This window comes from Centroberyx gerrardi, chromosome 12 (assembly GCF_048128805.1).
Source record: "Centroberyx gerrardi isolate f3 chromosome 12, fCenGer3.hap1.cur.20231027, whole genome shotgun sequence".
Lineage (NCBI taxonomy): Eukaryota > Metazoa > Chordata > Actinopteri > Beryciformes > Berycidae > Centroberyx > Centroberyx gerrardi.
Genome location: NC_136008.1, coordinates 23541172 through 23567832, shown reverse-complemented (window position 1 = coordinate 23567832; position 26661 = coordinate 23541172). Strand labels below are relative to the sequence as shown.

General features: G+C 42.6%; 3 protein-coding genes across 4 annotated transcripts in view; 1 reads left to right on the top strand and 2 right to left on the bottom strand.

Moving 5' to 3' along the window:
- tgfbr2b (transforming growth factor beta receptor 2b) overlaps positions 1-2710 on the top strand; it is a 33894-nt gene extending 31184 nt beyond the window's left edge. For both annotated transcript variants that reach the window (XM_071920982.2, XM_071920981.2), the window contains exons 9-10: positions 785-912; positions 1314-2710. In XM_071920982.2, the coding sequence (XP_071777083.2) occupies positions 785-912; positions 1314-1574 (389 nt within the window). In that variant the 3' untranslated portion in view covers positions 1575-2710. The remainder of the gene's footprint in view (positions 1-784; positions 913-1313) is intronic.
- A 3725-nt stretch (positions 2711-6435) lies between these two features.
- On the bottom strand, positions 6436-8922 carry LOC139921709 (voltage-gated potassium channel regulatory subunit KCNG4-like). The gene is made up of 2 exons (XM_078287339.1): positions 8182-8922; positions 6436-7415 (listed from the first exon to the last, which is right to left on the bottom strand). Exons 1-2 carry the CDS (start codon positions 8920-8922, stop codon positions 6558-6560), a joined length of 1599 nt encoding a protein of 532 aa, XP_078143465.1. The 3' UTR covers positions 6436-6557.
- A 1767-nt stretch (positions 8923-10689) lies between these two features.
- LOC139921712 (acidic amino acid decarboxylase GADL1) lies at positions 10690-22542 on the bottom strand. Its single transcript, XM_071912019.2, has 15 exons — positions 22480-22542; positions 20341-20534; positions 19974-20100; positions 19247-19337; positions 19005-19114; positions 18344-18459; positions 17561-17640; positions 17187-17241; positions 16916-17032; positions 15595-15659; positions 15359-15440; positions 13765-13964; positions 12787-12838; positions 12523-12612; positions 10690-11901 (listed from the first exon to the last, which is right to left on the bottom strand). Exons 1-15 carry the CDS (start codon positions 22508-22510, stop codon positions 11728-11730), a joined length of 1584 nt encoding a protein of 527 aa, XP_071768120.1. The 5' UTR covers positions 22511-22542; the 3' UTR covers positions 10690-11727.
- Positions 22543-26661: the final 4119 nt, after the last annotated feature.

The window sequence follows — 26661 nt, the reverse complement described above, 5'->3', positions numbered from 1 at the left end:
TGGGCTGAGGTTGCGACTAATTGCTTGTTAGCACAACCTGATTTGTTGTTTTTAGAAACAATCATTAGTCAAGTGCCAGGGCAAGCGCTTTCCTTCCCATGGAGGCATCATAAAAAGATCTTTTATTTTCCATCGTCAGCACGATTGGTGCCAATGCATAAATCTTGCAGCTCTAGTGAAAATAACTGGTCAGTGGCTTGGGTTAGAATGACCTCATACCAGGATGCTCTCCCATTTTCTTACCATAGAGGACTAGACTGGACTAGACTGGACACCTGTTTGACTCTGACTGCCTGGCTCTCTCTTTCACTTCTTTCTGTACCTTTTGATTGTCATAACCCAGTGTGTATTCAGTAAGGAACATAACCCCTGGAGGAAAAAACTCAAACATTTTGACATTGAATAGCTGTTGATACGACAGCCTGCACCAACAGTGAAAACCTGTGTAAATATAGCACCAAAATGAAAGTTGAAAGGACGTCCGTAGTTGTTCTTAGCTGCTACCTGCATCGTTTTGTGAAATCAGGACCCAAATATCTTTCTGATATCAATTCAAAACAGTTTCCAAAGTTTTTTTAATATGAATTTTTGCAATTATTATGAAAATTATGTGCTTGTTTGGGTTGCCATTGAACTGCCAGAGACAACATGACAGGAATAATACACACTGATTCTGATCAAACCTTTATACATGAAGTCATTGATGGGGGAGCATGAATTATAACTTGTAATTTCTTGACATGAGAGACAGGTGATGATCCTTTGGTTGTGTTTGTGTTTGCAGAGGTGAAGGACTATGAGCCTCCGTTTGGCTCCAAGGTGCGAGAGCACCCCTGTGTGGAGAGCATGAAGGACAACGTTCTGAGAGACAGAGGGAGACCGGACATCCCCAACACCTGGCTCGGCCACCAGGTAGGACATACCACTGCATACTGCATGCATGGATGCACACAAACATGCAGGCACAGTGGCTACATGCAGAATATGAGTTCCTTCTGACTGAAGAATACTAATGAACTCTTTACATCAACGTTGAGTAAAGTGACCTGATAAAATGATTACATGCACCAAAGCATGTAATCAGAATACTGAGAAGAATGTTTTAGACTTTTCTGGAAACTTATTGACGTCATGCTCTAATCGGACAATCACACACTGCACACTCTTACATAATGTAATATAATCTTATCTGATGTAAACATACTCTCTTCAAGTTTGGATTTTGAACACGCACAAACACATACTTGAGAGTTTGTCCAGGACTCGGTGGTAGTTTGAGTTTCTCATTCCCTGCTCTGCTCCTCCCTCTCCAGGGTGTGGCGGTGATGTGTGCCACCATCATGGAGTGCTGGGACCACGACCCCGAGGCCCGGCTCACCGCCCACTGCGTCGCCGAGCGCCTCGCCGAGGTGGAGGACGAGATGGACAAGCTGTCCAGCCGCAGCTCCTCGGCAGAGAAGCTTCCCGAGGAGCTGAAGGTCCCGTCAGAGGAGGAGATCCTAGCGGAGGAGGTGAAAATAACAGAGATACAGGAGATCATACCTGTGGACTGCTCCGTGAGCGACGAGAAGTGAGAGAGCGCTAAACCCAGCTTTATCTTCATGGACTCTGAGGGAGATTTCCAACAAGGGCAATTTACTGTTGCGGGATCGAAGACGGCAACCTCACCGATGAGTTGATTAGAGGAACCCACAGGAGCTGAGCTCCTGCATCCCAGGACTTTGAGCTGAGAGTTGAATCAGTGTCATATGTAACTGTAGCCCCGCTAAGAGCTTTTTAAGGTAAAATAGTTGGGCTATGCTTTTGGACTCCACCACTTCAAAAATACCAATGTAACGCCCCATCTTACAGTAAACAGCTGCAAAGCTAAAGAGCCAAAAAGCCACATAACTGAAAGTAAACTGGAAGCTTCCAAAGCTGTGCTAAGCATACAGACAGAGTCACAGAGTCAGACAGGCTTCTCTCTCAACTAAAGGTCATTCTCTTTACAGCGGAGACTGAACAGGGCAATAACCATTTAAACCAAAGACATTTGATTTGCACTTTACCATGGGATACTTATGCATTACAGATGGTTTTCATTTTATATGTTCATGTATTCTAACATGGGTGGGGCTGGGTTAAGGAGGGGTTTCGCCTAACAGTGCCTTTGAGTGTAATGACTTTGAGCCAAAATGTAAGCAGAGATGTTGCCATAACACTAATGATGCTGTGGACTCCATCCTCACCAGCAGGAATTCAAAGGAATGTGTGTGCGTGTGTGTGTGTGTGTGTGTGCGTGTTAAATGTATGCATGAGTACGTGTGTATGCGCGAGTGTGTGTAGATGCATATGTGCATGCTTGTGTGTGTATCTTCGTGTGTGCACGTGTGTGCGTGTGCTGTTTTTACCCAGCTATAGTTTAAACTTGTTTGCCAAATAAACAAGCACAATGTAAATAGAGACAATAACTGTACATAAAAGAGACACATCAGCCAAAAGGGAAAGTAATCCTACTACTTATCTTTGAATGCAGACATACAACCATTTCACAGAGCAATATTTTTTAAAGCATTTTTGCTGTTTTCTGGCTATATCATCAACAGAAAACTGAGGATTGTGCCAAAGATATTTTACCCTGCCTTGCATATGTGTAATATGTAAAATATTGTAAATCTTTTATGAATTAAAGATATTTCTGTATTGTCTACTCCATATTGAGATTCAATTCTTACTCATTCTGCATCCCATCTGGCCTGCAGCAAGAGGGATAGGATACAAGGTAGACATTACATCTGTAATACATTTTCTTTCTCACTCTGTGTGTGTATCACTGTGTATTTCATGGTGTGTAAATATTAGAATAGCATGACTAGGATATTTTAAGGTGTATAGTCTAGGTATAGTCTTCCATTCAGACCCAAAGAGACTGTAGGCCTACATGCAGACGAAGACCACTTCGCTTTGCGTCACTTCACTCTATCAAAAGTCATCACTTTCATTGTGTAAACCTATTTTGTAGGCTATTTATAATTTTATTACTTAACTTTTGGCCAGATATAATCTATAGTCTCATGTCAACATTGAAATTGTGCTTTACTCTAGCGAGCTAGCTAAGTGGCTACAGCTGTTTGGATGTGATGGGAAAGGTAAGCTAGCAAGCTAACATCACTTCTTCAGCCTACCAGAGCTAAAGTTAGCTTAAATGTTAGTTTAAAATGTTTTAAGTGACTTAAGGTAACATTATACACCATAAAGACCAACATTCTCTGCCACTTTCCTCCATGCATTATTTCTCAAGATCTTTATTAGCTGACAGAGATGGGTCATATTATAATTCAGGAATTCCAGATACAGCTGTCTTCCATCTTCCAGGCTATTCAAAGACAAAGTGTAAGGAAGGAACAAAAATGTAATGATTGCAATTGGCTCTCGCACTGCAACTATGCATATTTGCTATGCACATATGCCTAATATTAAAATTTTCTCATCCTTCTTTCTCCTCCTTATTCCAATTCTCCATTTTTAGCATTGTAGCGTCCTTTCCCTCCCTCCCCTGCATCTTCTTCTACTATTTCTGCCCCTTTCCACTCTTCCTCCTCCTCCTTTTTGGCCCTTCTGGGAAAACCATAGGAAGTGAATCACCCCAGTCTGTTGTCCACATACTAGACCGACGACAGAATTAAACACTGGGAGAGAAATAAACCTTTATTTCCAAACACTAGCCAGGGTGAAGACAGGGTGAACATGTGAAAGAGGAGCGTTCAACATCAGGGTTGAGGAGTAACACGTTGCTTTCGTCATGTCAAAATCTTGCAACACCAGGTTTTGTGATTTTAATGTTTTTACTCCAGTGGAAGGATTACATGGCCCTCTATGGGTTGAGAAAATAATTATGAACCTTATGCCTGGGCGTATGACACCCTTTGAAAACCCATTGGATGAGCTAAATACATGGCTATCAAGCTAAAAACAGTGATACTATCCTTAATTGGATTAAAGTATCTAATTAAAAAATGTAAATACAATCCACTACAATTACTGTAACAAAGTGAATGAGATTACAGATAGATTTGAAAAAATGAGGCATGGTTGAAGGAAAAAATGCATTTAGATTGTGAAATTATGCATACAAACATTTTACAAATCTTGAAACAATCATTTTTTAGATTTGATTATAAAAACACTATACAAACTACAGTCGTTATATTGGAATGATTTGTTGCTCAACACAATATTCAATGGAACTTTGAGGAAAAGTTAACCCAAGGTAAGGTAACCCAAACGTAACTGGAAGTAATCTGACTCTATCACTGTTTCAGTGGATCATGTTATGCTTATAGACACATTTCTAATAAACTCTAATAAATACATTTAGCCTTCCCACCTCAGGTTACAGTAAATGGAAAAACACTGTGATCTTTACTTAGTGCCTGTAGACAGTAGTAAAACCTGATGTTTCTGCAATGCAAGTAGATAATAATTTAACCAGCTGACATTTTTCAATTTAAACACACAGTTAGTCCTACCTTTCATTGCATGTAACATTGAATGGCTGTTGCGCTAGTGTCCTGCCCCTTGTTATACCTGTCAGAGGAAACCGGCAGTGATCTGACACAAATCATGTGTAAGCACTGAATCTGCTGCGTTCTACTTTTTACATTTGAGGAAGGATATAACTGGAACAGCTCTCCCAAGATTTCCCTCCAGTGTCCATACCTGATACCAGAATTTCATTTGGACAAATATGGGGCATCTATGGTGTCTCAAATAGAGGGGATGGGACACTCTTCTCTATTGCTGCTCCCACTTTCTGATTTAGGCTAATGAAAACGGGTGTATTTTTACATAAAAATCTTGCCTAGTGCAGCTTTAAAAACAAAATGATCAATTGAAACCATCGGGTTCCGTCCTGAGCCCTGGGGGAAAACACACAAACACACAGCAGCGCTGACTGAAAACAGGCTCCGGCCTGCAAGGAGTCGAGTGCTGCTGCACTGAGGATCGATTGAGCGAAATAACCCCCCCCATTGAGAGTGTGTCCTGTAGCATGGAAATGTTTATAGTGGCATGAGCACTGAGTCAGACAGAGATCTGCTTGGCGCTGTGTGTGTGTGTGTGTGTGTGTGTGTGTGTGTGTGTGTGTGTGTGTGTGTGTGTGTGGTGCAGACATTCCGGTGCAGACCAGAGTTTGTACCAAGGGAATGTAATGACAGGCCTGCTGGGCCCACGGACTGGCTCTAGTAGGGTAACAGGGAACAGTGGGTACCACATAACACACACACACACACACACACACACACACACACAGTTCCTGCCCCTCTGTCCTTTCTCTCTTGTTCTCTCTCTCTCTGTCTTTCTCTCTGCCCATCTCCCTCTCTCTCTCTCTCTCTCTCTCTCTCTCTCTCTCTCTCTCTCTATCCTTTGATCTTTTTCCATCTCAAATCCCAAGTTCTGCTCCTTATGGCTGTCTTTGTGTCTGTTGGCGTATTCCTGGAATCACTGACTCTCCTCGGGGGCAAACATCCTGTGTCCAGAATTAACTTCTGGCCTGCTTTCCATTCTTTTACAGGCCTCACTAGCGCTGTAGTGTTGTCTGTGTTTTCCACAGGCCTCGCTCTCCCTGCTCTCTGCACTGGAAGGGCTACAGTCTGGATCAGTGTGCCTTTCACAGTCAATGCTCAGTGTTTTTTTAAGATTAATTGCAGGTTTGATGCACCTGCATGACACTGGACAGTGGATATTTGTTCCTCTCTCAATGTTTACCAAATGTAACACAGTGTACCAAAATGTACCAAAAATCAAATGTGGGTACATCTAAGTCTCCCTTCAGGGTGTAAATGACTGAAATAACTACTTCCAAGGTAACTTTTGACTGTAGGCGAAAGGCTTGAGGTTTCCAATAGTTCATGACAGTTATGTAGAAGGAAAGAGCATGTCTGCCCTCTGGTGGACAGAACCTTTCCAAGAGTTAGACCATGACTGGTGTTCTTCATTATAGCACACATAGACTTTAATGAAAAGTGCTGCTTCAGTGTTTTAGTTTGCAAATACTGTTAAAAAGTACTGCTTATAGTTTGACATATTAAATGTGTGGCATCATTTCAGGCAAATGTCATTTCAGCTTTGTTTAATGATGCTTGTTGCCCATTTTTTAGCTGTTTGCTGCCTTTTCCCAAGAGGCTTTTGTCCCAGTAATTCTGAGTTGAAAGATTTTAACAACAATAATACAAATACAAATATCCTATCTCTCAACCTTTGTCTACAGTAATTTGACAAATAGGCATATCCTACCGTTTGCACCATTTATACATTCCAAAATCCTCTTGCAGCCTGATAGGTACTGGATATGAGCTGGATTGATTGTATGATTACAAGATTACAACAGATGAATGTACTTTGAACACATAAAAGTCTTTACATTTAGGTGTAATGCAATTTCCTTTGCTGCCTGAGTGTTCTAGTCTACAAAAGTTACGTTTAGATAGATGCAAATGTGATAGATTTGTCTTGAAAGTACACAAATCATTTCCATATATTTCGACACAATGGAGTGTGTGTAATACATGTCTGGGGACTCAGCTGACCGCACGTGAAAGAAGTGGCTGATCACTCTCGCTTTGAACCAGTCCTGCAATGTCTTCCACGGACAGGAAATGTGGATCTTCTAAACATGACAAAAAAAATGCTACTGGCCGCAAATCTCTTCCTCTCATGTTTTCTTGAGCGAGCTCCGCCCCCCTCTTCTCCTTCCACAGCCTCTCGTGCTCCACCTTGAGGTCCGTGTAGGTGCGGCAGAAGATGTGGAAGATGGAGGTGGAGGGGAAAGCCACGATGAGGACCCCGGACAAGATGCTCATCAGCGCCACCAACTGGCCGGGGATGCTGCGCGGCACCATGTCGCCGTACCCCACCGTCGTCACGGAGATGATGGACCACCAGTACGAGGCCGGGATGCTGCTGAAGCTGAGCTGGGGCGATCTGGCGGCGGTCGGCGCCAGCTCGCTCTCGGCCAGGTGGACCAGCGGGGAGAAGAGAGTCACGGCGACGCAGACGAAGAGCAGCAGCAGGCCGAAGTCCGTCATGCTGCGCTGCATGGTCAGTCCCAGGGTCTGCAGGCCCAGGGAGTGGCGAGCCAGTCGCATCACGTAGAGTATACGCAAGGCCCGCATCACACGTAGGATTAGACCCAGTTTGTCCAGGGAGCTCCTTCCCGCCCCGTGACCGACATCCTGCATAGACTGATCTCTCAGGTCCACGAACAGCGAGACGTAGTAGGGCAGAATGGCAATGGCATCGATGATGTTCAGAGGCCCGCGGACAAAGTCCAGCTTGTTCTGTGCGTGGGAGAATCGCACCACAAACTCTAATGTGAACCAAGCCACGCAAACAGACTCCACCACAAACATGCTGCGACACTTTGGGGAACATTGACCCTGTGGAGACAAAGAAGACAGATAGTGAGTCATTTGGATTGTTTTTCTCTTAAAGAGCAACTAAACCCCAAACCCAAATCTGTGTAAAGCCTGACATCTAATGGTAATAAGCATGCTACTGAAATTGGGTTTGGGGTTTAGTTGATCTTTAAAGAGTAACTAAACCCCACCCAAATCTGTGGTGAAGCGTGACACGACACCTAATGGTGAAAAGTAGGGTACTGAACTGGCCTTCTGCTATTGGCTGGTCTTGATCACCTGGCCCAAAGACCAGCCAATAGCAGATGGCCAGTTCAGTACCCGACTTTTCACCATTAGGTGTCAGGCTTCACCACAGATTTGGGTGGGGCTTAGTTACTCTTTAAACTTCAGATCAGCCTTCAGAACAAGCTTTGATTATATTGTTAAAATAACATTGCAATCATCATTAACCATTTCACACGTCAAGTCATCGCAAATTTAAGTTTAAGAAGTTATCAACAACAATGAATTTACCAGTGGAGACAGACAACACTCACTACGCTCAAGCAGCACTGAAGACTGCTGCCTAATGGTGAAAAGTAGGGCACTGAACTGGCCATCTGCTATTGGCTTTGGTGCCAGGTAATATCACCACCTGTTGTACTCTATAGAAGATGACATCACCTGGCACCAAAGACCAGCCAACAGCAGATGGCTAGTTCAATAACCCTATGTTTTTTTTTTTACTTGAGTCTCTGGCCTCAAAATTATGCGCAGCCTTGCTTTGGTTCATACCCACCGTGGCCTGTTCCTGTTGGCGGTCTGGCATGGTGCTGATGCACAGGCTGATCACGGTGACCACCACCATGATGACGGAGAGGCAGGCGAACACCTTCCCTGCCATGCCTGAATGAGGGTTCTCCACCGCTTCCCCCAGCGTGTTGAGCAGCCCGCAGAGGCCCGTCGCTTTCACGGCGGGGGCCCTCGGCTGCATCCTTTTCCGCTTCCATTCCTCCTCCTTGCTCTGCTGCTCGGCCACCTCCTCCATGCGGCACATCATGCGGTGGCGGCAGCAGGGCTCCATCTGTCCCATACTGATGCCCCAGTACTCCAGCTCACCGTGCAGAGCCACGTTGCATATCTCCCGCAGCAGACGCAGTTTCCCTCTGGCCAGGAAGTTCAGGATGACCCGGAAGGCCGTGGGGTCACGATCGAAGAAGAATTCACGGCGCGTCTCGTCGTAGTCGTCGCACAGCCCCGTTACCTCCTCCAGGGTGGTGCAGAGGCCCAGCCGACCCAGACGGCTCTGGGGGAAGTCCTCCAGGGTGCTCCAGGGGAAGGTGTAGCGGTTGCCCCCCACATTGATGAGGGCCAGCTGGGAGTGATCCACCTCAGGGTGCGAGGCCTCGGGGCCACGGAGCAGCTGAGCGCGCTCAAAGTATTGGCCCTTAACAGTCTCAGTCTCTGGGGCGTCTGTGAAGAACGGGTCGAAACTGCCTTCACTACTGAGGGACTGGTCGTCAAAACCAGCACCAATGATGCCCATGGTGGCAGCTAGGTGTTTGACAGAAGAGCGGTATTGTTCTGTTTCCTGTTGGGTGGAGATCAGGAAGAAAAGACACAAGCAAAGCTGATGACCTCTGATAACGCAGTACAATACAAAGCTCTGTGTGCATGGTTGTTCACAAATTAAAATACAAACACAAATAGACATATTTGATTTGACCTTTTCTGTTTTTTGTTCTTGTTGTTTTCATTATTATGGTTCCTGTTGGTTGTTCTTTCGCTTCAGTTGACGTTTGGCAACAGCTGACTGCAGATTAGGGCACATTCACTATTTGAGGATTCTCTCAGCATTGCAGTTCATCATGCCAATGATCAAAAGACCAAAATTGAAAGTAATTTATACAAAGTTTATTTTGGAGGCATGGAGATGTCTGGTTTCACCTTTTTTCCACTATTTTCTTTTCTGTTCACTTTACTTAAGGAAGTTATAGTCACTAGTTTAACAATAGTTTGATACATTGAACATATAAGCCTCCACATCACACTCACCACAAAAAGTCTGCTGTCTTTCAGGACAGCTCACACTACAATGCAATTCTAAGTAGGTTATTAATCACAGCACATTAACTCACCTTTAACTGCTCTCAGGGGTTTCAACTCCGTTCAGAATGACATGCAGAATATTCCAAATCCAGCTGTCTTCTGTGATTTGTTTAGAGAAAATGTGAAGTAGCCTACAGTAACAACAATCAAATCATTCATTACAACTGAAAGACTCTTTCACAGTGGGACAAGAGGAACTCACAGCCAAAATGAACAAAAGACTGCCAGATGATCTCTGCTCCATCCATCCTTTTCCTCCTTCATCTCACTCCCCTCCTCTCTGAACTCCAGTGTTTGGGTGACTAATGGATGTGACCCCTCTGCCAGTCTGAACATAATCTGGACACACTGTGTCCAGTTTTGTCTAAAAGGTCATCCATTAACTTTGTTACACTCTAAGCCCTTCACTTTAATGCATCAAAAGCTTGACTGACAATGTCTAAAGAGTCACTCATCCACACAGAGAGAGGATTAATGAGTTTAATGACGAGAGGATAAAGACACAAAGACAGACAGACACACGAAGAGAGATGAGAGAGAGAGAGAGACAGAGAGAGGAAGAGAGAGAGAGAGAGAGAGAGAGAGAGGTGACTTGCATTATATGCCAGTTAGTTCCTGTAACACAGCAGATTGTTTTTTTGTTTGTGCGCTTGTGAATTATAAAGGGAAATGCAATCTGTGGTGAGCTGCATAGATACAGAGACTGTTTTGTAAGCAGGTGACAAAAAAATCTCATCACCCAAGATGTCATTTCAAATTATTTTGGTGCAGACGCATAAGACACTAACAACCATGTCGAGCAAAATAAATGAAAGTGTATCTGTAAGCACTCTGTCATCTTTGCCTGTTTGTGGGATGTGCTATTTTTCTTTGAGCAACACTTTGTGGGATTTTCTGAGGACATTTGGTCCTCAGAACTGTAGAAATACAAGAACACACACACACATACACACATACACACACACACACACACACACACACACACACACACACACACACACACACACACACACACACAGTCATGCATATATGACTGATTCAATTTTGGTATTAAATCCTGATTCTCTCAATACTCAGTACTCCATTCTTTTTTATTCAACAATCAATTCTATTGCTAGTGACACATAGAATAAATTGATAGTCACAGTAAACCTCAGCAGTAAACTCCTGTGTGGAGTTTGATTCAAATATATGGACATGGAACCACAACCATTCAGTAAATTTGTGCTTTATTTAAGTTATTTACAGTGAAACTGCACTGATCTACAAAATCAATATCCAAGATTCACTTCACAGAAAAAAACACATACAGTAAATAAAGATGAGGTAATATAGCACCCAGAAAAGAAAATATTGCGTTTGATTAATTCAACAGTTTATGAGTGTAACATCGAGTTTATGATTCCATAAATTGTAAACACTTTCACCCTGAAGCATATAAATAGAAGGCATTTCCCTTACAAATATTTCTAAATATAAATATATCTTTCTAAATATATATATATATATAACAAATATTCCTGATAGGCAAATATTTAAGGAGCAGAAGTGAAAAAAACAACGGGGTTGTAAATCCCTCCTTCAAATCAAAATACATTCTATTGTTTCTTGTATTTTTTCTCCTTACCTCTTACAGTGGTTTTAAGACAGTGGTTCCTAAAGTTGGGTCCGGGGACCTCCAGGGGTGCGTGAGTGAGTCCCAGGAGGTCCCCAAACACCCAAAATGTGGAATGCTTTGATTCAGTGTTATTTTATTTACTGGATGTTGACAGACAGAATGACAAGATGTACAGGAATATCTCTCTGGATCATCGGTTTCATTCTGCCTTCTGTTATCTCAGCACCAATAGTAGGGCAGATAGTTATTTCTGTCCTATATAACAACAAAAAAGGTTTCAGAATGTGGTCTTTGGCTTAATGTATCTCTAACTGGAGGCCCCTGATATTAAAAAAGTTTGGACACCCCATGTTCTAACAAACTCGAGAAGAGGAGGAGGTTGTAATCCTCCAGCCAGATCCCCCTCAAGGACAATCTGAGAAAAAGCAAAGATTTAGGACACTAAGGAATTGAAAACAACAGCATCCCCTCAGTGCAAAAGTGATTACATTGACACTCTCTCTCTACTAAGATCCCAACTTGGTACAACTGTCCACAAGTCCTTCCACTGCAGGATGGATGAACAGGGAGAGAAGAGAGGAGCTTCAGAAACGGACTGTTGACCCTGAAGCCCGCCTCAGTTCATCACAAGTCCTTTCCCAGACGGTGTATCTCATCCAGCACGAAGTCCATGTCCTCCTTGCCGGCCTGGGGGCTGATGATGATCATTCTGAAGAAGTTGGCCTTGTCCCCGTGGGGCTGGTAGCCCACCATCATGCTGCCCGCCTTCATCATGCGCTCTTTCACTGCTGGCGCCACCTGGGAGGAGGGAGGGCGCGTTACAATGACGAACTGCTGCACACAGCGTGACCTCCGTGTTGTGTAACTGGTGTGGTGCAAGTGTTGTTGTCTTGTGACACGCTCTGTGTTTTTCCATGTTGCTCAGTGTATGGGCAGGCTCATAAAAGTCACACCTGATCATTAATTTTGACTACCACACCTTCATTTTGCCTTCCCACATCAACTCTGACGTTCATATCAGGGGATTTCTCTGGGCTTTTTTTTGAGCACCTAAAGCTTGGACGTTTGCCTAAGAAATCCACTTTGATGGTTAATTGAATCAGAAACAAATGAAGTGCGAGTTAGCTCTAATGCAAAGCTGAGCTTGAGGATTGTTGTACACTTTGGCTTTGGCAGTCGGTTTCCTTTTTATTACTTCTGCTGTTTAGTACATTTTATCCAAAGCACCTTAAAGTACCATGAGTGGATACAGTTTTAGTATTGTGCATGAAACCTCCTTATACTGTCATGCTCTGCCCATTGATTTACAGAATTACTACATGATTCAAGCTTCTTGGTAGAACTGAGAACTGAGTGTTTTTTTCTTTTCGAGTTAAAATGCTCCTTGTTAATGTTAACATGGCAGCATTTGTTACTTACAGTGTGGACCTTTTGCCAGAACTCAGGACTGTCTGGCATGCTCCTCAGACTGGGTGGAATGTACCAAAAGCATACGTTTGCATATTCAGGCTGTAGGAGGAAAAGCAGAGTTTGAATTAGGGCATATAACTCGGCTATGATTACTTCATTTACATGTATTTACATGTTTTACTGATGAGTAGTGGAATTATCCAAATAACAGTAGTAATTAGTAAAATGAAGTGGTGTTGGTTGAAATCATGAAGCGAGTTTGCAAAATCTTACCTCCATCATGAGACGGAACCCCTCTCTTCTCTTGACCTCTTGTGCAAGATACCTACAAAAAAAGCAAAAATGATTTTAAGAATAGTATCCAAATTAGAGTTAAGCACATACTGTTCACGCCGTTGCAGTCATATATGCTGTTTAGCTTTGGTAAGTGTTGATATTGATACTCAGAAATGTCTGCATCCTCCACACTGTCAAGCGTTATCATGTTATTCACCAAACAACCACTAGAGTGCACTGTCTACCAGCCAGTCATTGAATCAACACAGGGAGAATACTTAGGACTGACTCTCTGTCTCTCTGTCTCCCTCTCTCTCTCTCCCTCTCTCTCCCCCTCTCTCTCTGACCCCTCACAGCCAGCCTGGGGTTCACCCATAAAGGTGAGCACAGGTCAGGGAGTTTCCATCTAAAGGGCAGGCAAAATAGCTCAGTTGTCACGACCTGTGCATCGGTCACTGCGCCAAGTGCCATAAATAGTCCGACTTGGTTCGTGGTCACTGTGGAATTACTGTGGCAACCATGGGAGTTGCCAAATAGAAGGGCACATGTAATTCACTCCAGCCACTTCTTCAGTCTACATGCCTTCAGTCTCAGTTACTATTACTGTAATAAATATAATTTTACTGTAAAGGACTACTGGGCATTTTATTTCTGTCTGAGTTACAGGGCGCTCTGTAAAAGTCATTGTAAAAGTTGTGTTTCCCTTAATTCCTCCAGCATGATGTAACGATTACACACTAAAATCACTGCTGAGCCAAATCTAAAAACCTGTTTTGAATTATTGTTCGGCTGTGATAATGTTATCTTTATATATTTGGCAATAAAGACAAGTAAATGGTACGAAATGAATATTTTGTAAAGTTTACACGCATAAAGTGAGACTTTATGGTTTAATATCTTTCTCAATACTTCTGTTGGATGTGCTATGTGCATGGGGCAAATAGCAGAATTGAATTCCCATGCTCTCAGACTGACCTGGCCATGGCGAGGGCTCTGTCCACCCTGCGCTCCAGCTCCTTGGTTCCCAAGGCCTTCCACATGAGCCAGAACTTGAAGGCGTCCGGCTTGCGGCTGCACTGGATGGACTTGTCCCCCGTGTCGTAGCTGACGTCATAGAACTTATCCTGCTGGAAGAGGTAGGAGGCCTGCGCTGAGTGGCAGCGCTGCAGAAGGCCCTGAGGAGCAGAATGACAAGGAACATTTATCTGGTGCAGACAAAATGTTTAGTACATTTTTGTATCAATGATATTCAGGAGAGACTTCTTTGACGTGATAATTGATGCCACGATGATGCAATATGTACAAGGCACAAGAACACCCTCAAGGGTATTTTGGCTTTTATACAAGGCGTGTCTACTGTGTGAAAAGTTTTAAGACCAAAACCCGGCAGCAACAAGATCACAAATTAGCACCTTGGTTAGTTGGCCAGATAGAAGCCAGTAAAGCCGGGCTAGCAGCGCTTTGTGGGAATTATCAGGTCTAAATATTTGACATGAGACATGAGGACGAGAAGAAATAGTAAATAAGATGGTTCCAACAGCCAAATCAGTGTAGAATATTGAAACATTAGAAATCCCCAAATTAATTTGTATTGGATTCAATGGAGTCCCAGTGTCATGCGGTCTGAATATGGAGGGTTTATTCACCGCTCCAAGAAATATTACTGCTGGAAGCACTAACAGTCGGCGATGCTGGCATGGCGGTGTGAGCCACTGCTGATCATTTTTTCTCTCAAAATCTGCAGTAATATGCAGCGAGCCATATATTTTGACAGTGACACTCCTAAATAGTAACTAAATGGTGTGCAGTGCTGTGAGATATTTTGTCATCCGCATCCTGAATATGCAAATATCCCAAAATGCTTTGGCTACATTCCATCATATCTGTGTCACTGTTTAAATGCTTTAAGCTTAGGACCAAATATCAGCTGTTATAAAGTAATGGGATGATATGTAGTGTGCATTGTACACTACATATAATAGCAGAATAGCATACAGAATACAGCAGGTGTACAGCTGTCCTCTGTCCCTCAGACTCCTGGCAAATCTCTCTCTCTCTCTCTCTCTCTCTCTCTCGCTCTCGCTCTCCAGCTCTCTGACTGGCCAAACTGCTGAGTCAGCTCGCATTCAGTCTGGTAACATGAGACTCCAGCAGGGAGTCTGCACTATGCACTCTGCCATTCAGATCCGGCTCCTGCCCAGAATGAGCGGGAGCATCTGGCTGTAATGAAAGGTAGCACTAAGATGAACCCTGGTCTTTCTTACTGCTTAATGCTACACTGGTTACATTCATTTTTCCCTAATTTATGCTTTTTTTCCCTGTGAAATAGTAAGTAGTTTCCAGCCTCTAGGCCTCCTCTGATAATCAATCAAATGAAACAACCTGAAAAGGGCAAATCATTCTTTGGCTGAACTGTTCACCACGCTGCGTACTCAGCCTGTGATGGGGGTCGTGAGTAGGCACGACTTCGTTTTAGGGGGCTGACGAGCTGAAAAGTTTGAGAACCACTTAGCACGGATGGTGCTTATCTGGAGCAGCAGGATCAGATGGTGAAGTGTGCTTCTCTTACCGTTTTGTCCCTGACCAGGAAAGCGCAGCACTGCAGACACGCCATCAGCATCTTGTGGGGGTTCCAAGCCACAGAGTTGGCCCTGATCAGACACATGCAACACAGCAGAGAGGGCTCACAGTCAGTGTTATCTCCACTTTTAACATTACTATTTATATATGTGACAGCACTGCAAGAACTGAGGTAAAAATTAAGTAATAAGACAATTAGCAAGAACTCTCCACTGTTGTCTTTACCTGTGGATGCCCTTTAACAAGTGTTTATGCTTCCTGGACATCAGAGCGCCTCCTCCCCAACACGCCTGAGGAATGAAAGAATGAAAGAATGAAGGAATGAAAGAATGAATGAAAAGCGGAGACAAAACTATGTGGATCATTAGAAGTGGATGTTACTGTATCGGGAATTGTTGACTGCCTACCAGTCTGATTGACTGACTGACTGACTGACTGACTGCCTGACTGCCTGACTGACTGACTGACTGACTGACTGACTGACTGACTCACTGCCTGCCTGACTGACTGACTGACTCACTGCCTGACTGACTGACTGACTCACTGACTGCCTGACTGACTGACTGACTGACTGACTGACTGACTCACTGCCTGCCTGACTGACTGACTGACTCACTGCCTGACTGACTGACTGACTCACTGACTGCCTGACTGACTGACTGACTCACTGCCTGACTGACTGACTGACTCACTGCCTGACTCACTGACTCACTGACTGACTGACTGACTGACTCACTGCCTGACTGACTGACTGACTCACTGCCTGACTGACTGACTGACTCACTGCCTGACTCACTGACTCACTGCCTGACTGACTGACTGACTCACTGCCTGACTGACTGACTGACTCACTGCCTGACTGACTGACTGACTGACTGACTGACTGACTGACTCACTGCCTGACTCACTGACTGACTGACTGACTGACTGACTGACTGACTCACTGCCTGACTCACTGACTGACTGACTGACTGACTGACTGACTCACTGCCTGACTGACTGACTGACTGACTGACTCACTGCCTGACTGACTGACTGACTCACTGACTGCCTGACTGACTGACTGACTGACTGACTGACTGACTCACTGCCTGCCTGACTGACTGACTGACTCACTGCCTGACTGACTGACTGACTCACTGACTGCCTGACTGACTGACTGACTCACTGCCTGACTGACTGACTGACTCACTGCCTGACTCACTGACTCACTGACTGACTGACTGACTGACTGACTGACTGACTCACTGCCTGACTCACTGACTCACTGACTGACTGACTGACTCACTGCCTGACTCACTGACTGACTGCCTGACTCACTGACTGACTGACTGACTGACTGACTGCCTGACTGACTGACTCACTGACTGACTGACTGACTGACTGACTGACAGACTCACTGCCTGACTGACTGACTGACTCACTGACTGACTGACTGACTGACTCACTGACTGACTGACTGACTGACTCACTGACTGACTGACTGACTGACTGACTGACTCAGTGTATGATTGAATGTGAAATATGCTAATGAAAATCTACTCACGTCCACATGCAGCCATAGGTTGTGTTTCTCACAGATGTCTGCAATTTCCTCTATGGGGTCGAAGGCTCCCAGTACTGTGGTCCCAGCTGTGGCATTTACCATGAAGGGCACTGCACCCTGAGGACACACACACACACACACACAAACACACATCAGGAGGCTATTGCAAATGCTAAACATTCAGTTTGTAAGTGTATTGATTATATTTCACAACATTGCTATTTTTTTGCACTTTGAAATGCAGGCAACACTCCTTTATTCTCATCCTCACCTCATTTTTAGCAGCCATTATTTGCTCCTCCAGCACCTTGGGAATCATCTTCCCTCTGACAAACAAAAAATAAATGTATGATTCAGTGGGTGAAAGGATGAATGAACCAGTCAATCGATCTGTGGAGAATTGAATCTGTTTCCACCGAGCGAGGTAACTCACAGGAGCAAAATTCTGCCACAGCATAGAAGCTTTTGAGAATGAATTGATGGATGGCTAGTCTCAGAGTTTCAAACTAGTTTCGGGGAATTACATTTCTATAGAAACACTGTAAGGGATGGAAATAATTAGAATGTGTGTCAAACTAGCACTAGTCAGGCCTAGTAACCAGCAGGCCAGGTGGGATTATGAAGTGTGTGTAGAAAGCAGTATACCTCTTGTCAGATGGTATCACATAAACATTCTTAGTGCCGATGCCCAGGAACGCTGCTGCTTTGGAAACAGAGTAATGGCACTGAAAGAGACCAAACAACACAAATATGCTTAGGTAGGCAATTACAGTTACAGAGGGTATATACTCTAGGTTGATTCTTTTATTTTTCTTTGGTTGAGGTAATTTAATTGAAAGTGTAAGACAAGTAGACAAGTATGAAGAGACAACATGATTATCCACTGGTCTTGGTAGCCAAATGAAGGTCGACATAGACAAGTCATATCAACAAAATGATCCAAACTTGTCCAATACAAAATTAATATTAATGTTTTTCAGTCAGAATAAAATCCACATACATCCTATACACTTTCATTTGAAATAATCAACACCAGGGTAAAGGTCTTGACAGGTTTAACCCAGTTCTATAATTATTAATACCACTATACACTTTTTTAGCTCATTCAAACTATCATGCAACACACCTATTTGACAATTTATGCCAAAAAAATGACCAAAAAATTATTTTCTTGTATCTTTATATAAAAATCTCATTACTTTTACTAATTCCAACCAATACAATCATCACAGATTTTTGAACAATCCGCCTCTCCGCCTCCCATCAAATAAAACTGGCTTTCCCTCCCTAACTTTTGAATGATCCTGAGCGTCGTCCCGCCCCAATATCCTGTTTGAACAGGAAATACATCACATTAAGGAAGCAAGATGCTCTCAAAATGCCGTTTCTTTGTGACTTAAAGTTTGGTAAGTTCCTATAAACTCCTACCTCCTTTGATGTGAACATGACCAGTCGTGGGACGGAAGAGAGGCCGAGCTCTTTAACGTCAGGGCAATGGTGAAACCTGGCTATGTTCATGGCATACATATTGGACACTGAGCCACCTGGAGGGAAAACAGCACACAGGGTGACTTTTATTTGAATGTTACAAGCATTAAGACAAAGGCATATTATTCTGGTAGATGGCATGACCAGATGAGTCAGATGCCTTGTTGCAAGAGACCATGGTTGTGACACATTTTTCAGGGAATGAATGGATTAGGAAACAATAAAAACAGTGATTGTGATACAAATCAAACTATGTTGTCTTGGAAGTCACAAGTGTAAAATATAGGGTGTGACAGCTTTGCAGTTGTTCTACCACTTTGTATGACACACCTTGATCAGATCATCTACTGCATTTACGGCATTTATCTACTGTCGCATTCCAGTGACAATGATTCCATCTCTACTCTTACAAAGCGTTCTTTGTTTGAAAAAAACAAAGAAGCAGGTGAGGACACTACTGGTGTCCTCACCTGCTGTCAAGATACCATCTCTGCCATGTTAGTAGAAACAGTAGTACTGTAGGTGGTTAGCCTGGCCTTAGTGGAATTATTTCTACCATAATAGTAGTAGTACTGATACTAATAGCTGTTGGTTAGTGTACCTGGGTTGAAGAGTCCGTCTCCTCCTTCCTCCCAGCCGATCATCTCTATCATCTTCGCCAGCACAGCCTCCTCCATCAGGGTGAAGACTGGAGCCACCTCATATGTGTACCTGACGAAAAACAACATATGCACAATGTTATTCCATCCACACAATCTAACTCCCATATAATACATCTACGAGAATCCTACTGGATCCTTTGACTAAAACATGTACAGCTGATTACAATGAGCTGTGACTCACAGACTGGGTTTGAGGGCCTCTATGATGAAGCTTCCCACCAGGGAATAGGGCTCCATCCCCGCATACAGCTGGTTGAAGAAACGAGGATGGGCTACACAAATAACACAAACAAACAGATGCCGGTCACAATCTGATGCATGTCTTAAATTATGAATTATGCAAGTGTAAATCATTTTCTGCCTTTGTAGACGGGCAGTGGCTTGGCAACAACGCAAATGTCAAGGCCTTTCTTAGTCACCTAATGCGTTCTTATGGGAATAGCCATTTGGACCCCATCAATAAAACAAAACATGCTTCACTGAGGTTACATTCTCTAACCCCTAAAACCACGCAGCAGCCCCCTCCATCTATTTCTGAGGGATATGACTTGACACTGGAGAGCAGGAGTGTGCCAGGTCCTCCTGCCAGGTCTGTGGAGTTATTCTGGTGTTGGGGGGATGAGGGTGAATGGGGCAGGATGGGGGTCAGAAGGGTCACTGCTCAAAACCCTCTCACATAGCTAGCATGGCCTGAGTTCAGATGGGACTGAGACAGTTTCATTGTTGCCATTTCACTGCCACATCTCTTTCCCTTTCTCCTAGTTGTTGTTTTACACTTTTAGTGGATATTAGGGACTGGATTTTAGGGATAACATTCCTTGAGTCTGGTTCCCAGAACTCAAGGACAGCATGTGGTGTGAATGCTATCTCTTCATCTACTGAAGTTCTAATAGTTCTACTGGGCGTACTGGTCTTGACGCTGTATCTGATGGCATCTCTGCAGCGCTGCAGGATCTTGGACTGCGCCTCGCCTCCGTCTCCCAGCTCCAGGTCCAGCAGCTCCTTCAGCTGCTCTGGGGAACGCCACTCACACACCTGGTCAGGATGGAAAGGGATCTCACAGTCAAGGATCAACTGCTACTACTACTACTACCACTACTACTACTGATGTATGTTGATTTATTTTGATCGTGTTATTGTTAACAGTATAACAAAATCATCCCACATCCATGCCAACTGGAGACATACCACTATTGTGAAGAATTTGCTCTTAATTGTAACACTTGGTTGAGTACAATCTAAATAAAAGAAGGTAAATAAGCACATTTTCAATACCTTTTCTCTGACATCGGTGGCCTTTCTCACTGCATCCTCCATGATGATGGCCATGGATTGCTGGATGAAGCTCTCTGCCGCACGCAGGTCCAGAGCGGGGCCGTTCAGGGAAATCCCATCTATCAAAACCGGAGAACTCTTTACTGGAGGTTCCAGATCCACCACAGGACTCTGGCTCTCACTGGAGCTCTCCTCTGCAAGGGCAAGAAATACAGAACTGAGCACTCCGATGCATGTTAATAACTTAAACTGTGTGAGTCCTCCCCGAGATATGTAGATTGAGTGATGTCTCATCAATAATAAAAATATTGTATTCTCCTACACAGGCTGCCAGACTGGTAATCAACCTTATTGCTTGGGGCTCTTCCATTGCAGAATACAGTATGCATAATAGCTTGGCCACTCCTGATGGGGAAATCTGATGACGCTGATGGTGACACAAACATCTGAAACACTTGGGCTTTGTGTCATATATGGTCTTATGGGTGAGGCGTCTTGCCACATACTCATACTGAAAGAATTCTGCTCTCAGATCAGTAGAGTATTAGTAGAGTCCACTCCTACAAGGTGCATTATGCTGGACTCAAAAGAATGGAATTTCCATTGATTACAACATATTGATTACAACATAAGCAACTTTTTTTGATTACAAGGGGTGTCTCAATTCATTATTCAGACGATCAGATTAATCAGATTTTTTTCAAGTTAGAGCTCAGTGTGTATGTGCATGCCGCATTCCATTCTCCAAGACTGTGATGGAGCGTGACAGTGTAATCATTCTTGTGAATCTCCTATACATCATTGGCAAGATGGTCTGTGGCTGGATGAAGTATCTCTTAATGAAATAAATATGACATAATGAGTGAAAGAATGAAATATAGATGATTAAATTATGCAATTTCAATGTTGTTCCTGCAGATATTACTGAAGTCTTACTGTGTTTTGAACTGACTACTCCAAAGAAAAATCACTATGATATTACTAGAATATTCCTACTGGGACCAATAGTGTGCCTGCTGTGAGTTTATAATGACTTTATCATATGTTATGGTATATTTTATCTCCTTGTATCAGTGTATGATTCCTATTATATTCCTAGAGACTTGTTGTATCCTTTAGTGAATCTATTGTTCACTTCATCATACCTTATGGTATTTTTTACCCTCTGTGGTGTCACTGTAATATTCCTGTAGGGAGTAACAGCTTTGTGATATTTGTATAATCTCTCCTTAAAATTCATTATAGGATTACTATAGCTCGTATTGCCCATGGATCTCAACCAAACTGCATCAGAAAATTGTTTTACACTCATTTTGCACTTGCAGTGATTTGTATTACTAAGCTGGCTTGCCTGAGCAATATTAGAGCAGCTGTGTCCAAAGATTTATGACTCACACTTAGTTGAAAGTACAGCCACAAGCAAAGATTTCTGGGTTCAGCCAAGACGCAAGGATATGCCACACTGTTGTTTTGTTGTAAGGATTGGTTTAATTGTCATCGTTATTCCAGTTCAGTAATTGAGGTGGTGAGCAGCTATACAGTCATTTTCATTTATTTCCCCTGTAAAATCTAACCTTATAGTTAAAAAGGGACATGTGTTTATTAACATATTAATTGCACAGGGCATTGAGAACCACAGCACCACAGTAGATCTATGCATCCCACAATGGAGAGTATTTTCCATTTAGAAAGAAAACTCCACAAATGAGAGACATGCAGCTCTTCCTGACTGGCCACAGGCTTACTGATGAATGTTATTTTCAGGTAATTTTCAGGGCTAATATCTCTGCAGGTAATAGTCCCCATTTTCCCACAAGCCCCATTTTCCCACATTTCCCTGTAGGTATTAGGCCTGACACTAAGTTACAATATGTAATTTTCTTGTAATACATATATTTCAATTCAAACAACAACAAATTTACATAACAAATAGAAGGGTAATAAATGACTCCATTCTTTCATTATTAAGCTTTCAACTGAGTGATTTTGTTCCACTTACTGTAAATTGGCTTGTTTCAGAGCATGAACAGATGCATTACAGTCTACTGAGGCTGCTTGCTACCTGCACTGTCACCTGAGCTGAAACAGACTGCATGTACCTGTGCAATGAAAAAGTTTTACAAAACATGCTTAGCCTACCTTTTAAGTGTCTGTCCATGGTTGGTGCCATTTCTTAGCTTTGATGCTGCTGTATCCTGTCTGTTCAGCTGGGTGCACAGTGGCAGTGGGATGTGTGTATTTATACACAGGAGGACGGCCCTCCTCATGACTCAGTTGGCACCGGGCACGCGCAGCGCGTCCTGGAATTTCCTGGTTGAATAGGAGCGACATTTACCATGCAAATCCGGCCAAAGACGCCTCATAACAGCCTGTTGCACTTGGACCTCTTTGAATTCAATACATCAATGAAAAAGTATTTCATTAAAGACATCGATGAAGAAGTACGTTAAAATTGTTTTGTTTTTTTTCTTCTTTAGCCTACGTAAAGAGTTGATAGTTTACGTCAAGATATGTCCCAATCATTTTCGCAATCATATTTCACTATTCCGCGAAATGATGCAGGGACGGAGTTAGGTAAGGGTCCAGTGAATTTCCACCTGATTCACTGTTCTCATGAAGGTGAACAGGTTCTTTCCAAATTTTCCATATAGCCTACAGCTGTTCAGTCGTGTTTCATTTATCTTTTTATTTTCCCATAATGCTAGTTAAAATGTGATACTGTGATACGCTGTTTACCATCTTTTCATAATATGTGATAAAGATAATAGGCTATAGCATATAGGCCCACAATAAGTCATGTGATAAAAGTGATTGGCCTACACCCATAGGAGCTTTTGTTGGTTTAGCAAAATATTAATTAAATGAGAGGCAAATAACTATATTGCTAAAGCTGTTCTAGCTACAACACAAATCGATCATATAACCACTAACACTGTATCACATTGTACTGTAGGCCTACATGCTCTCCCTCTAGTTATTCTCACATAAGACAAAGGAATAGTAACTTTCCGTACTGCTATATCTCCTATAGGGTGAAGTCAGCTATATTGGCCCACTTTTGGCTTAGTCACCACTAAAAGAGCTTTGTATGAGATCAGATGATGTTCTTATGAGTTTAAATGGGCCTTTTTAATATTTTTGTTGTGTAAAAATGTAAAAAGGTATAATTGTTTCGGCCTCACTGTTGAAGTATCAGTGCGTAAAGGTGAAGAGTTTAACTCTTACAAGCCTGATAGTTAATAGATTTCATCATCATTTCATTCAGTTAAAACCCTAACATTACATGATAAAACAAAAGAGTGTGTGTGTGTGTGTGTGTGTGTGTGTGTGTGTGTGTGTGTCTTTGTTTGCTGGTTGTCTTTGATGTGTCTGGTTGAAATGCAGAAATAGAGAGACCGAACTTGTGTGTTGAAATAGGTGACAGATGTGCTGTGTTTGGAAAATACCAATTTATGATATCCAGGGTTGCATCTCTAGTCAATTATTATGACAAATAGTTTGCAATAATAGAAAAAAAAAAAAACTAAATAGCCAATAAAAGTATTAAAGTAAGACAACTTGGATGTTGGCCCATTTAGCTAAAACAAATGGCCCAATATACAGTATCTAACCCATTAAAGTAAAATGAGCCAGAAGCTAAATGCATTTCATAAATATCAAAGTGTATTCAGCAAAAACCTGCATTTTCATCAAAATATTGGCCATAAATCACATCTTTTACCCCTATAGGTTTATTTCCCACTGGTTTATCCACCTTGTTATGAACAGGTGACGTGTGACATGCCGGGCCACGTCCCATACACTTTTTCTGCAGTCCTCCTTTGTAACATGTCAAGTGCTTGTCAAGTACTGTTGCAGCAACAATGTCAAATCATTTGCAATGACTGTCTATTCTTCTCTTTAAGAGCACAGTGCTGCAGTCTTATCTGGCCCATTGTAGCTGACTTCAGCCTATAGAAACAAAGAAACAGGTTAGTGTAGATTCCAGGATTGAGTTCAGATCAGCGGTTTCATTCGGCCCGTACGCTTCCACAGAATTTCATGTGAACACCTAATATGATTCTCTTCCCATTATCTGCTAAATGATATTGCCTCTCCAAAGATAAGGAAAGATTCTCCCAATGCAAGTGAATTTAAGCGAAGCCGCTCATGCATGAATTCTCTCTTTTTAATGTCTATCTATTGCATAGACCGCATTTCCATTTTGTGTAGCTCCTTTGTGCTCTGTGATTCTGCGACTCAGGTTACATGTGGGTGGAAGAATAAATGTAAACTGCCAAGGACAATAGGCATCATGTGAAGAAATACAGTAGATGAACAGTTTCTCTGCCCAAGGGTGGTTAAATGTTATAATTATTATAAGTGTTGGAATGGTCTGTATATCTCCCACGCCTATAAATCCCACCCACTTCTTGCAGGAGCCAACTGGCATTAATGATGCTCTTTTTTATACACAGAAGACACAACAGTCTCTATTGTTTTCCCCCCACTTATAGCAGAAACACATGATAATATGATTTACTTCTTTGGACAAATCACTGTATTCAGAAACAGATGTGACCTTATGATCAATCGCTTTCTGACAAGGGTTTTAATTAACTGTCGCCTATTAATTTAACTTGTTTTACTGGTGGCTGGATTTAACTGACAGATTGATTTTAGCTGTCAGCTGTAAAATAGTGCCGCTATCAGTCTTTTCATAAAGTTGACAACCATAGCTGTATCACTATAAAGCCTGCAATGAAGCGCGACATCTGGTCACCTATGCCACCGTCTCTGCTTGGTTCTACTGCAATTTGTCTCTATTTAGTACAATTTAAACATAATTGGTGTTACTGTAATTCCCTTGTAATTCACCTAACCTTTGTGCTTTTGAGCAGGGTGCTGAAAGCTAAAATGGCCCCAAATTATATTGGAAATAATAATCCTTTCTGAGCACCTTACCTTCTGAATCTTGTGCTGTTTCAGTACTTCAATAGGAAGTCTCATCATGTCTGTAAAATAACTTATCTGTAATAAGATACAATTTGGAAGTAAATATCTGGCAATTATTGGCATGTTCAGGTTTGAGAACCTTACACCTTGGTCCTGTGTAAGAATTAGTGCTCCAAAAACAGATTTAGGTCGCCATCAAGTGGCTTCAAATGGTACTACTAATGGTACTGATGGGGAGGTGTGTGTGTGTGTGTGTGAATGGGTTCAAATGTTAGTTATGAATCGATTCCACGCAATGGGGATTGAGTGACAGAGCAGCAGCAGCTCAGCCAGCATATTAACAGTGGGGGTTTACAGATGGCCACCTCTGTATATGGAGCCCATTGTTCAGAAGAGTTGGACACACGGTGTGTAGGTGTTTGTGTCTGTGCAAAATTCTATATCCAGTACAAACTGCTGCATCTCAAGGGGATAAGGACTCTCACATAACTACTATCTGAAACCATCCGAGGCATACGACACCGTCATTTCTGAGCATACAAAATTATGGTTTGACACCACACCAGAAGCGCACCACAAGCAGCTTCCTGTGTTTCGATAGTAATCACTATTTCCGTGGCAGCTCAGAGATGTGACGAATGAATGAATTTGTCTCATGAGCTGCAGAAGTCAGCCGCCACCAGTTCACTAACTGCCTTAATAGCTACACACAGTTGTAAAATCTAATGTAGGATTTGTACAGCGCGGACTCATTAAAACATATCAGTGCTCATTTCATATGGCGACCCACCAGAAGTAGACCTGCGACTCATGTTGGAGTGTGACTGACATTTTAAGGTCCCATGTCATTTTTTGCATCAATAGGAGTTAATTATTTGGATGTTTGATAGCCATTCTGTGCTGTTTCATCCCAGCCAACATCACACATTGTCTGCAGAAGAGAAATAGAGCAGATGTATTAACTCCTCAGAGGCTTAGAACAACTTCTAAACTGCCACTTTAGGAGTTAGCATGCCACTTTCATCAACTATGGTGATTTTGCATAATGGATAAGGCTTTGTGTGGGCAAGGCTCGGGCCTATAGTGCAAACCTCCACACTAAAACATTGAAGTTTAAACACTAAAACATTCATTTATTACTAACCAGATTCCTCCAGCATCTGATGTGAGAGGTAAAGCTGATCCTTCTTGGTGTTATTTTCATGTACACCACATTATGCAAGAGCAGTGTGGAGATAGAGAACATGTTGGCTCATTGAACATTTTTTATCTTATATGGTGCAGAGCTCTCTTTCAGTGTTTCACTGACTTTATAAATGCGGAAGGATACAACATTTACAATGATATTTTAGGACCACTGGATCATCACTTCTGCATGTTTACCAA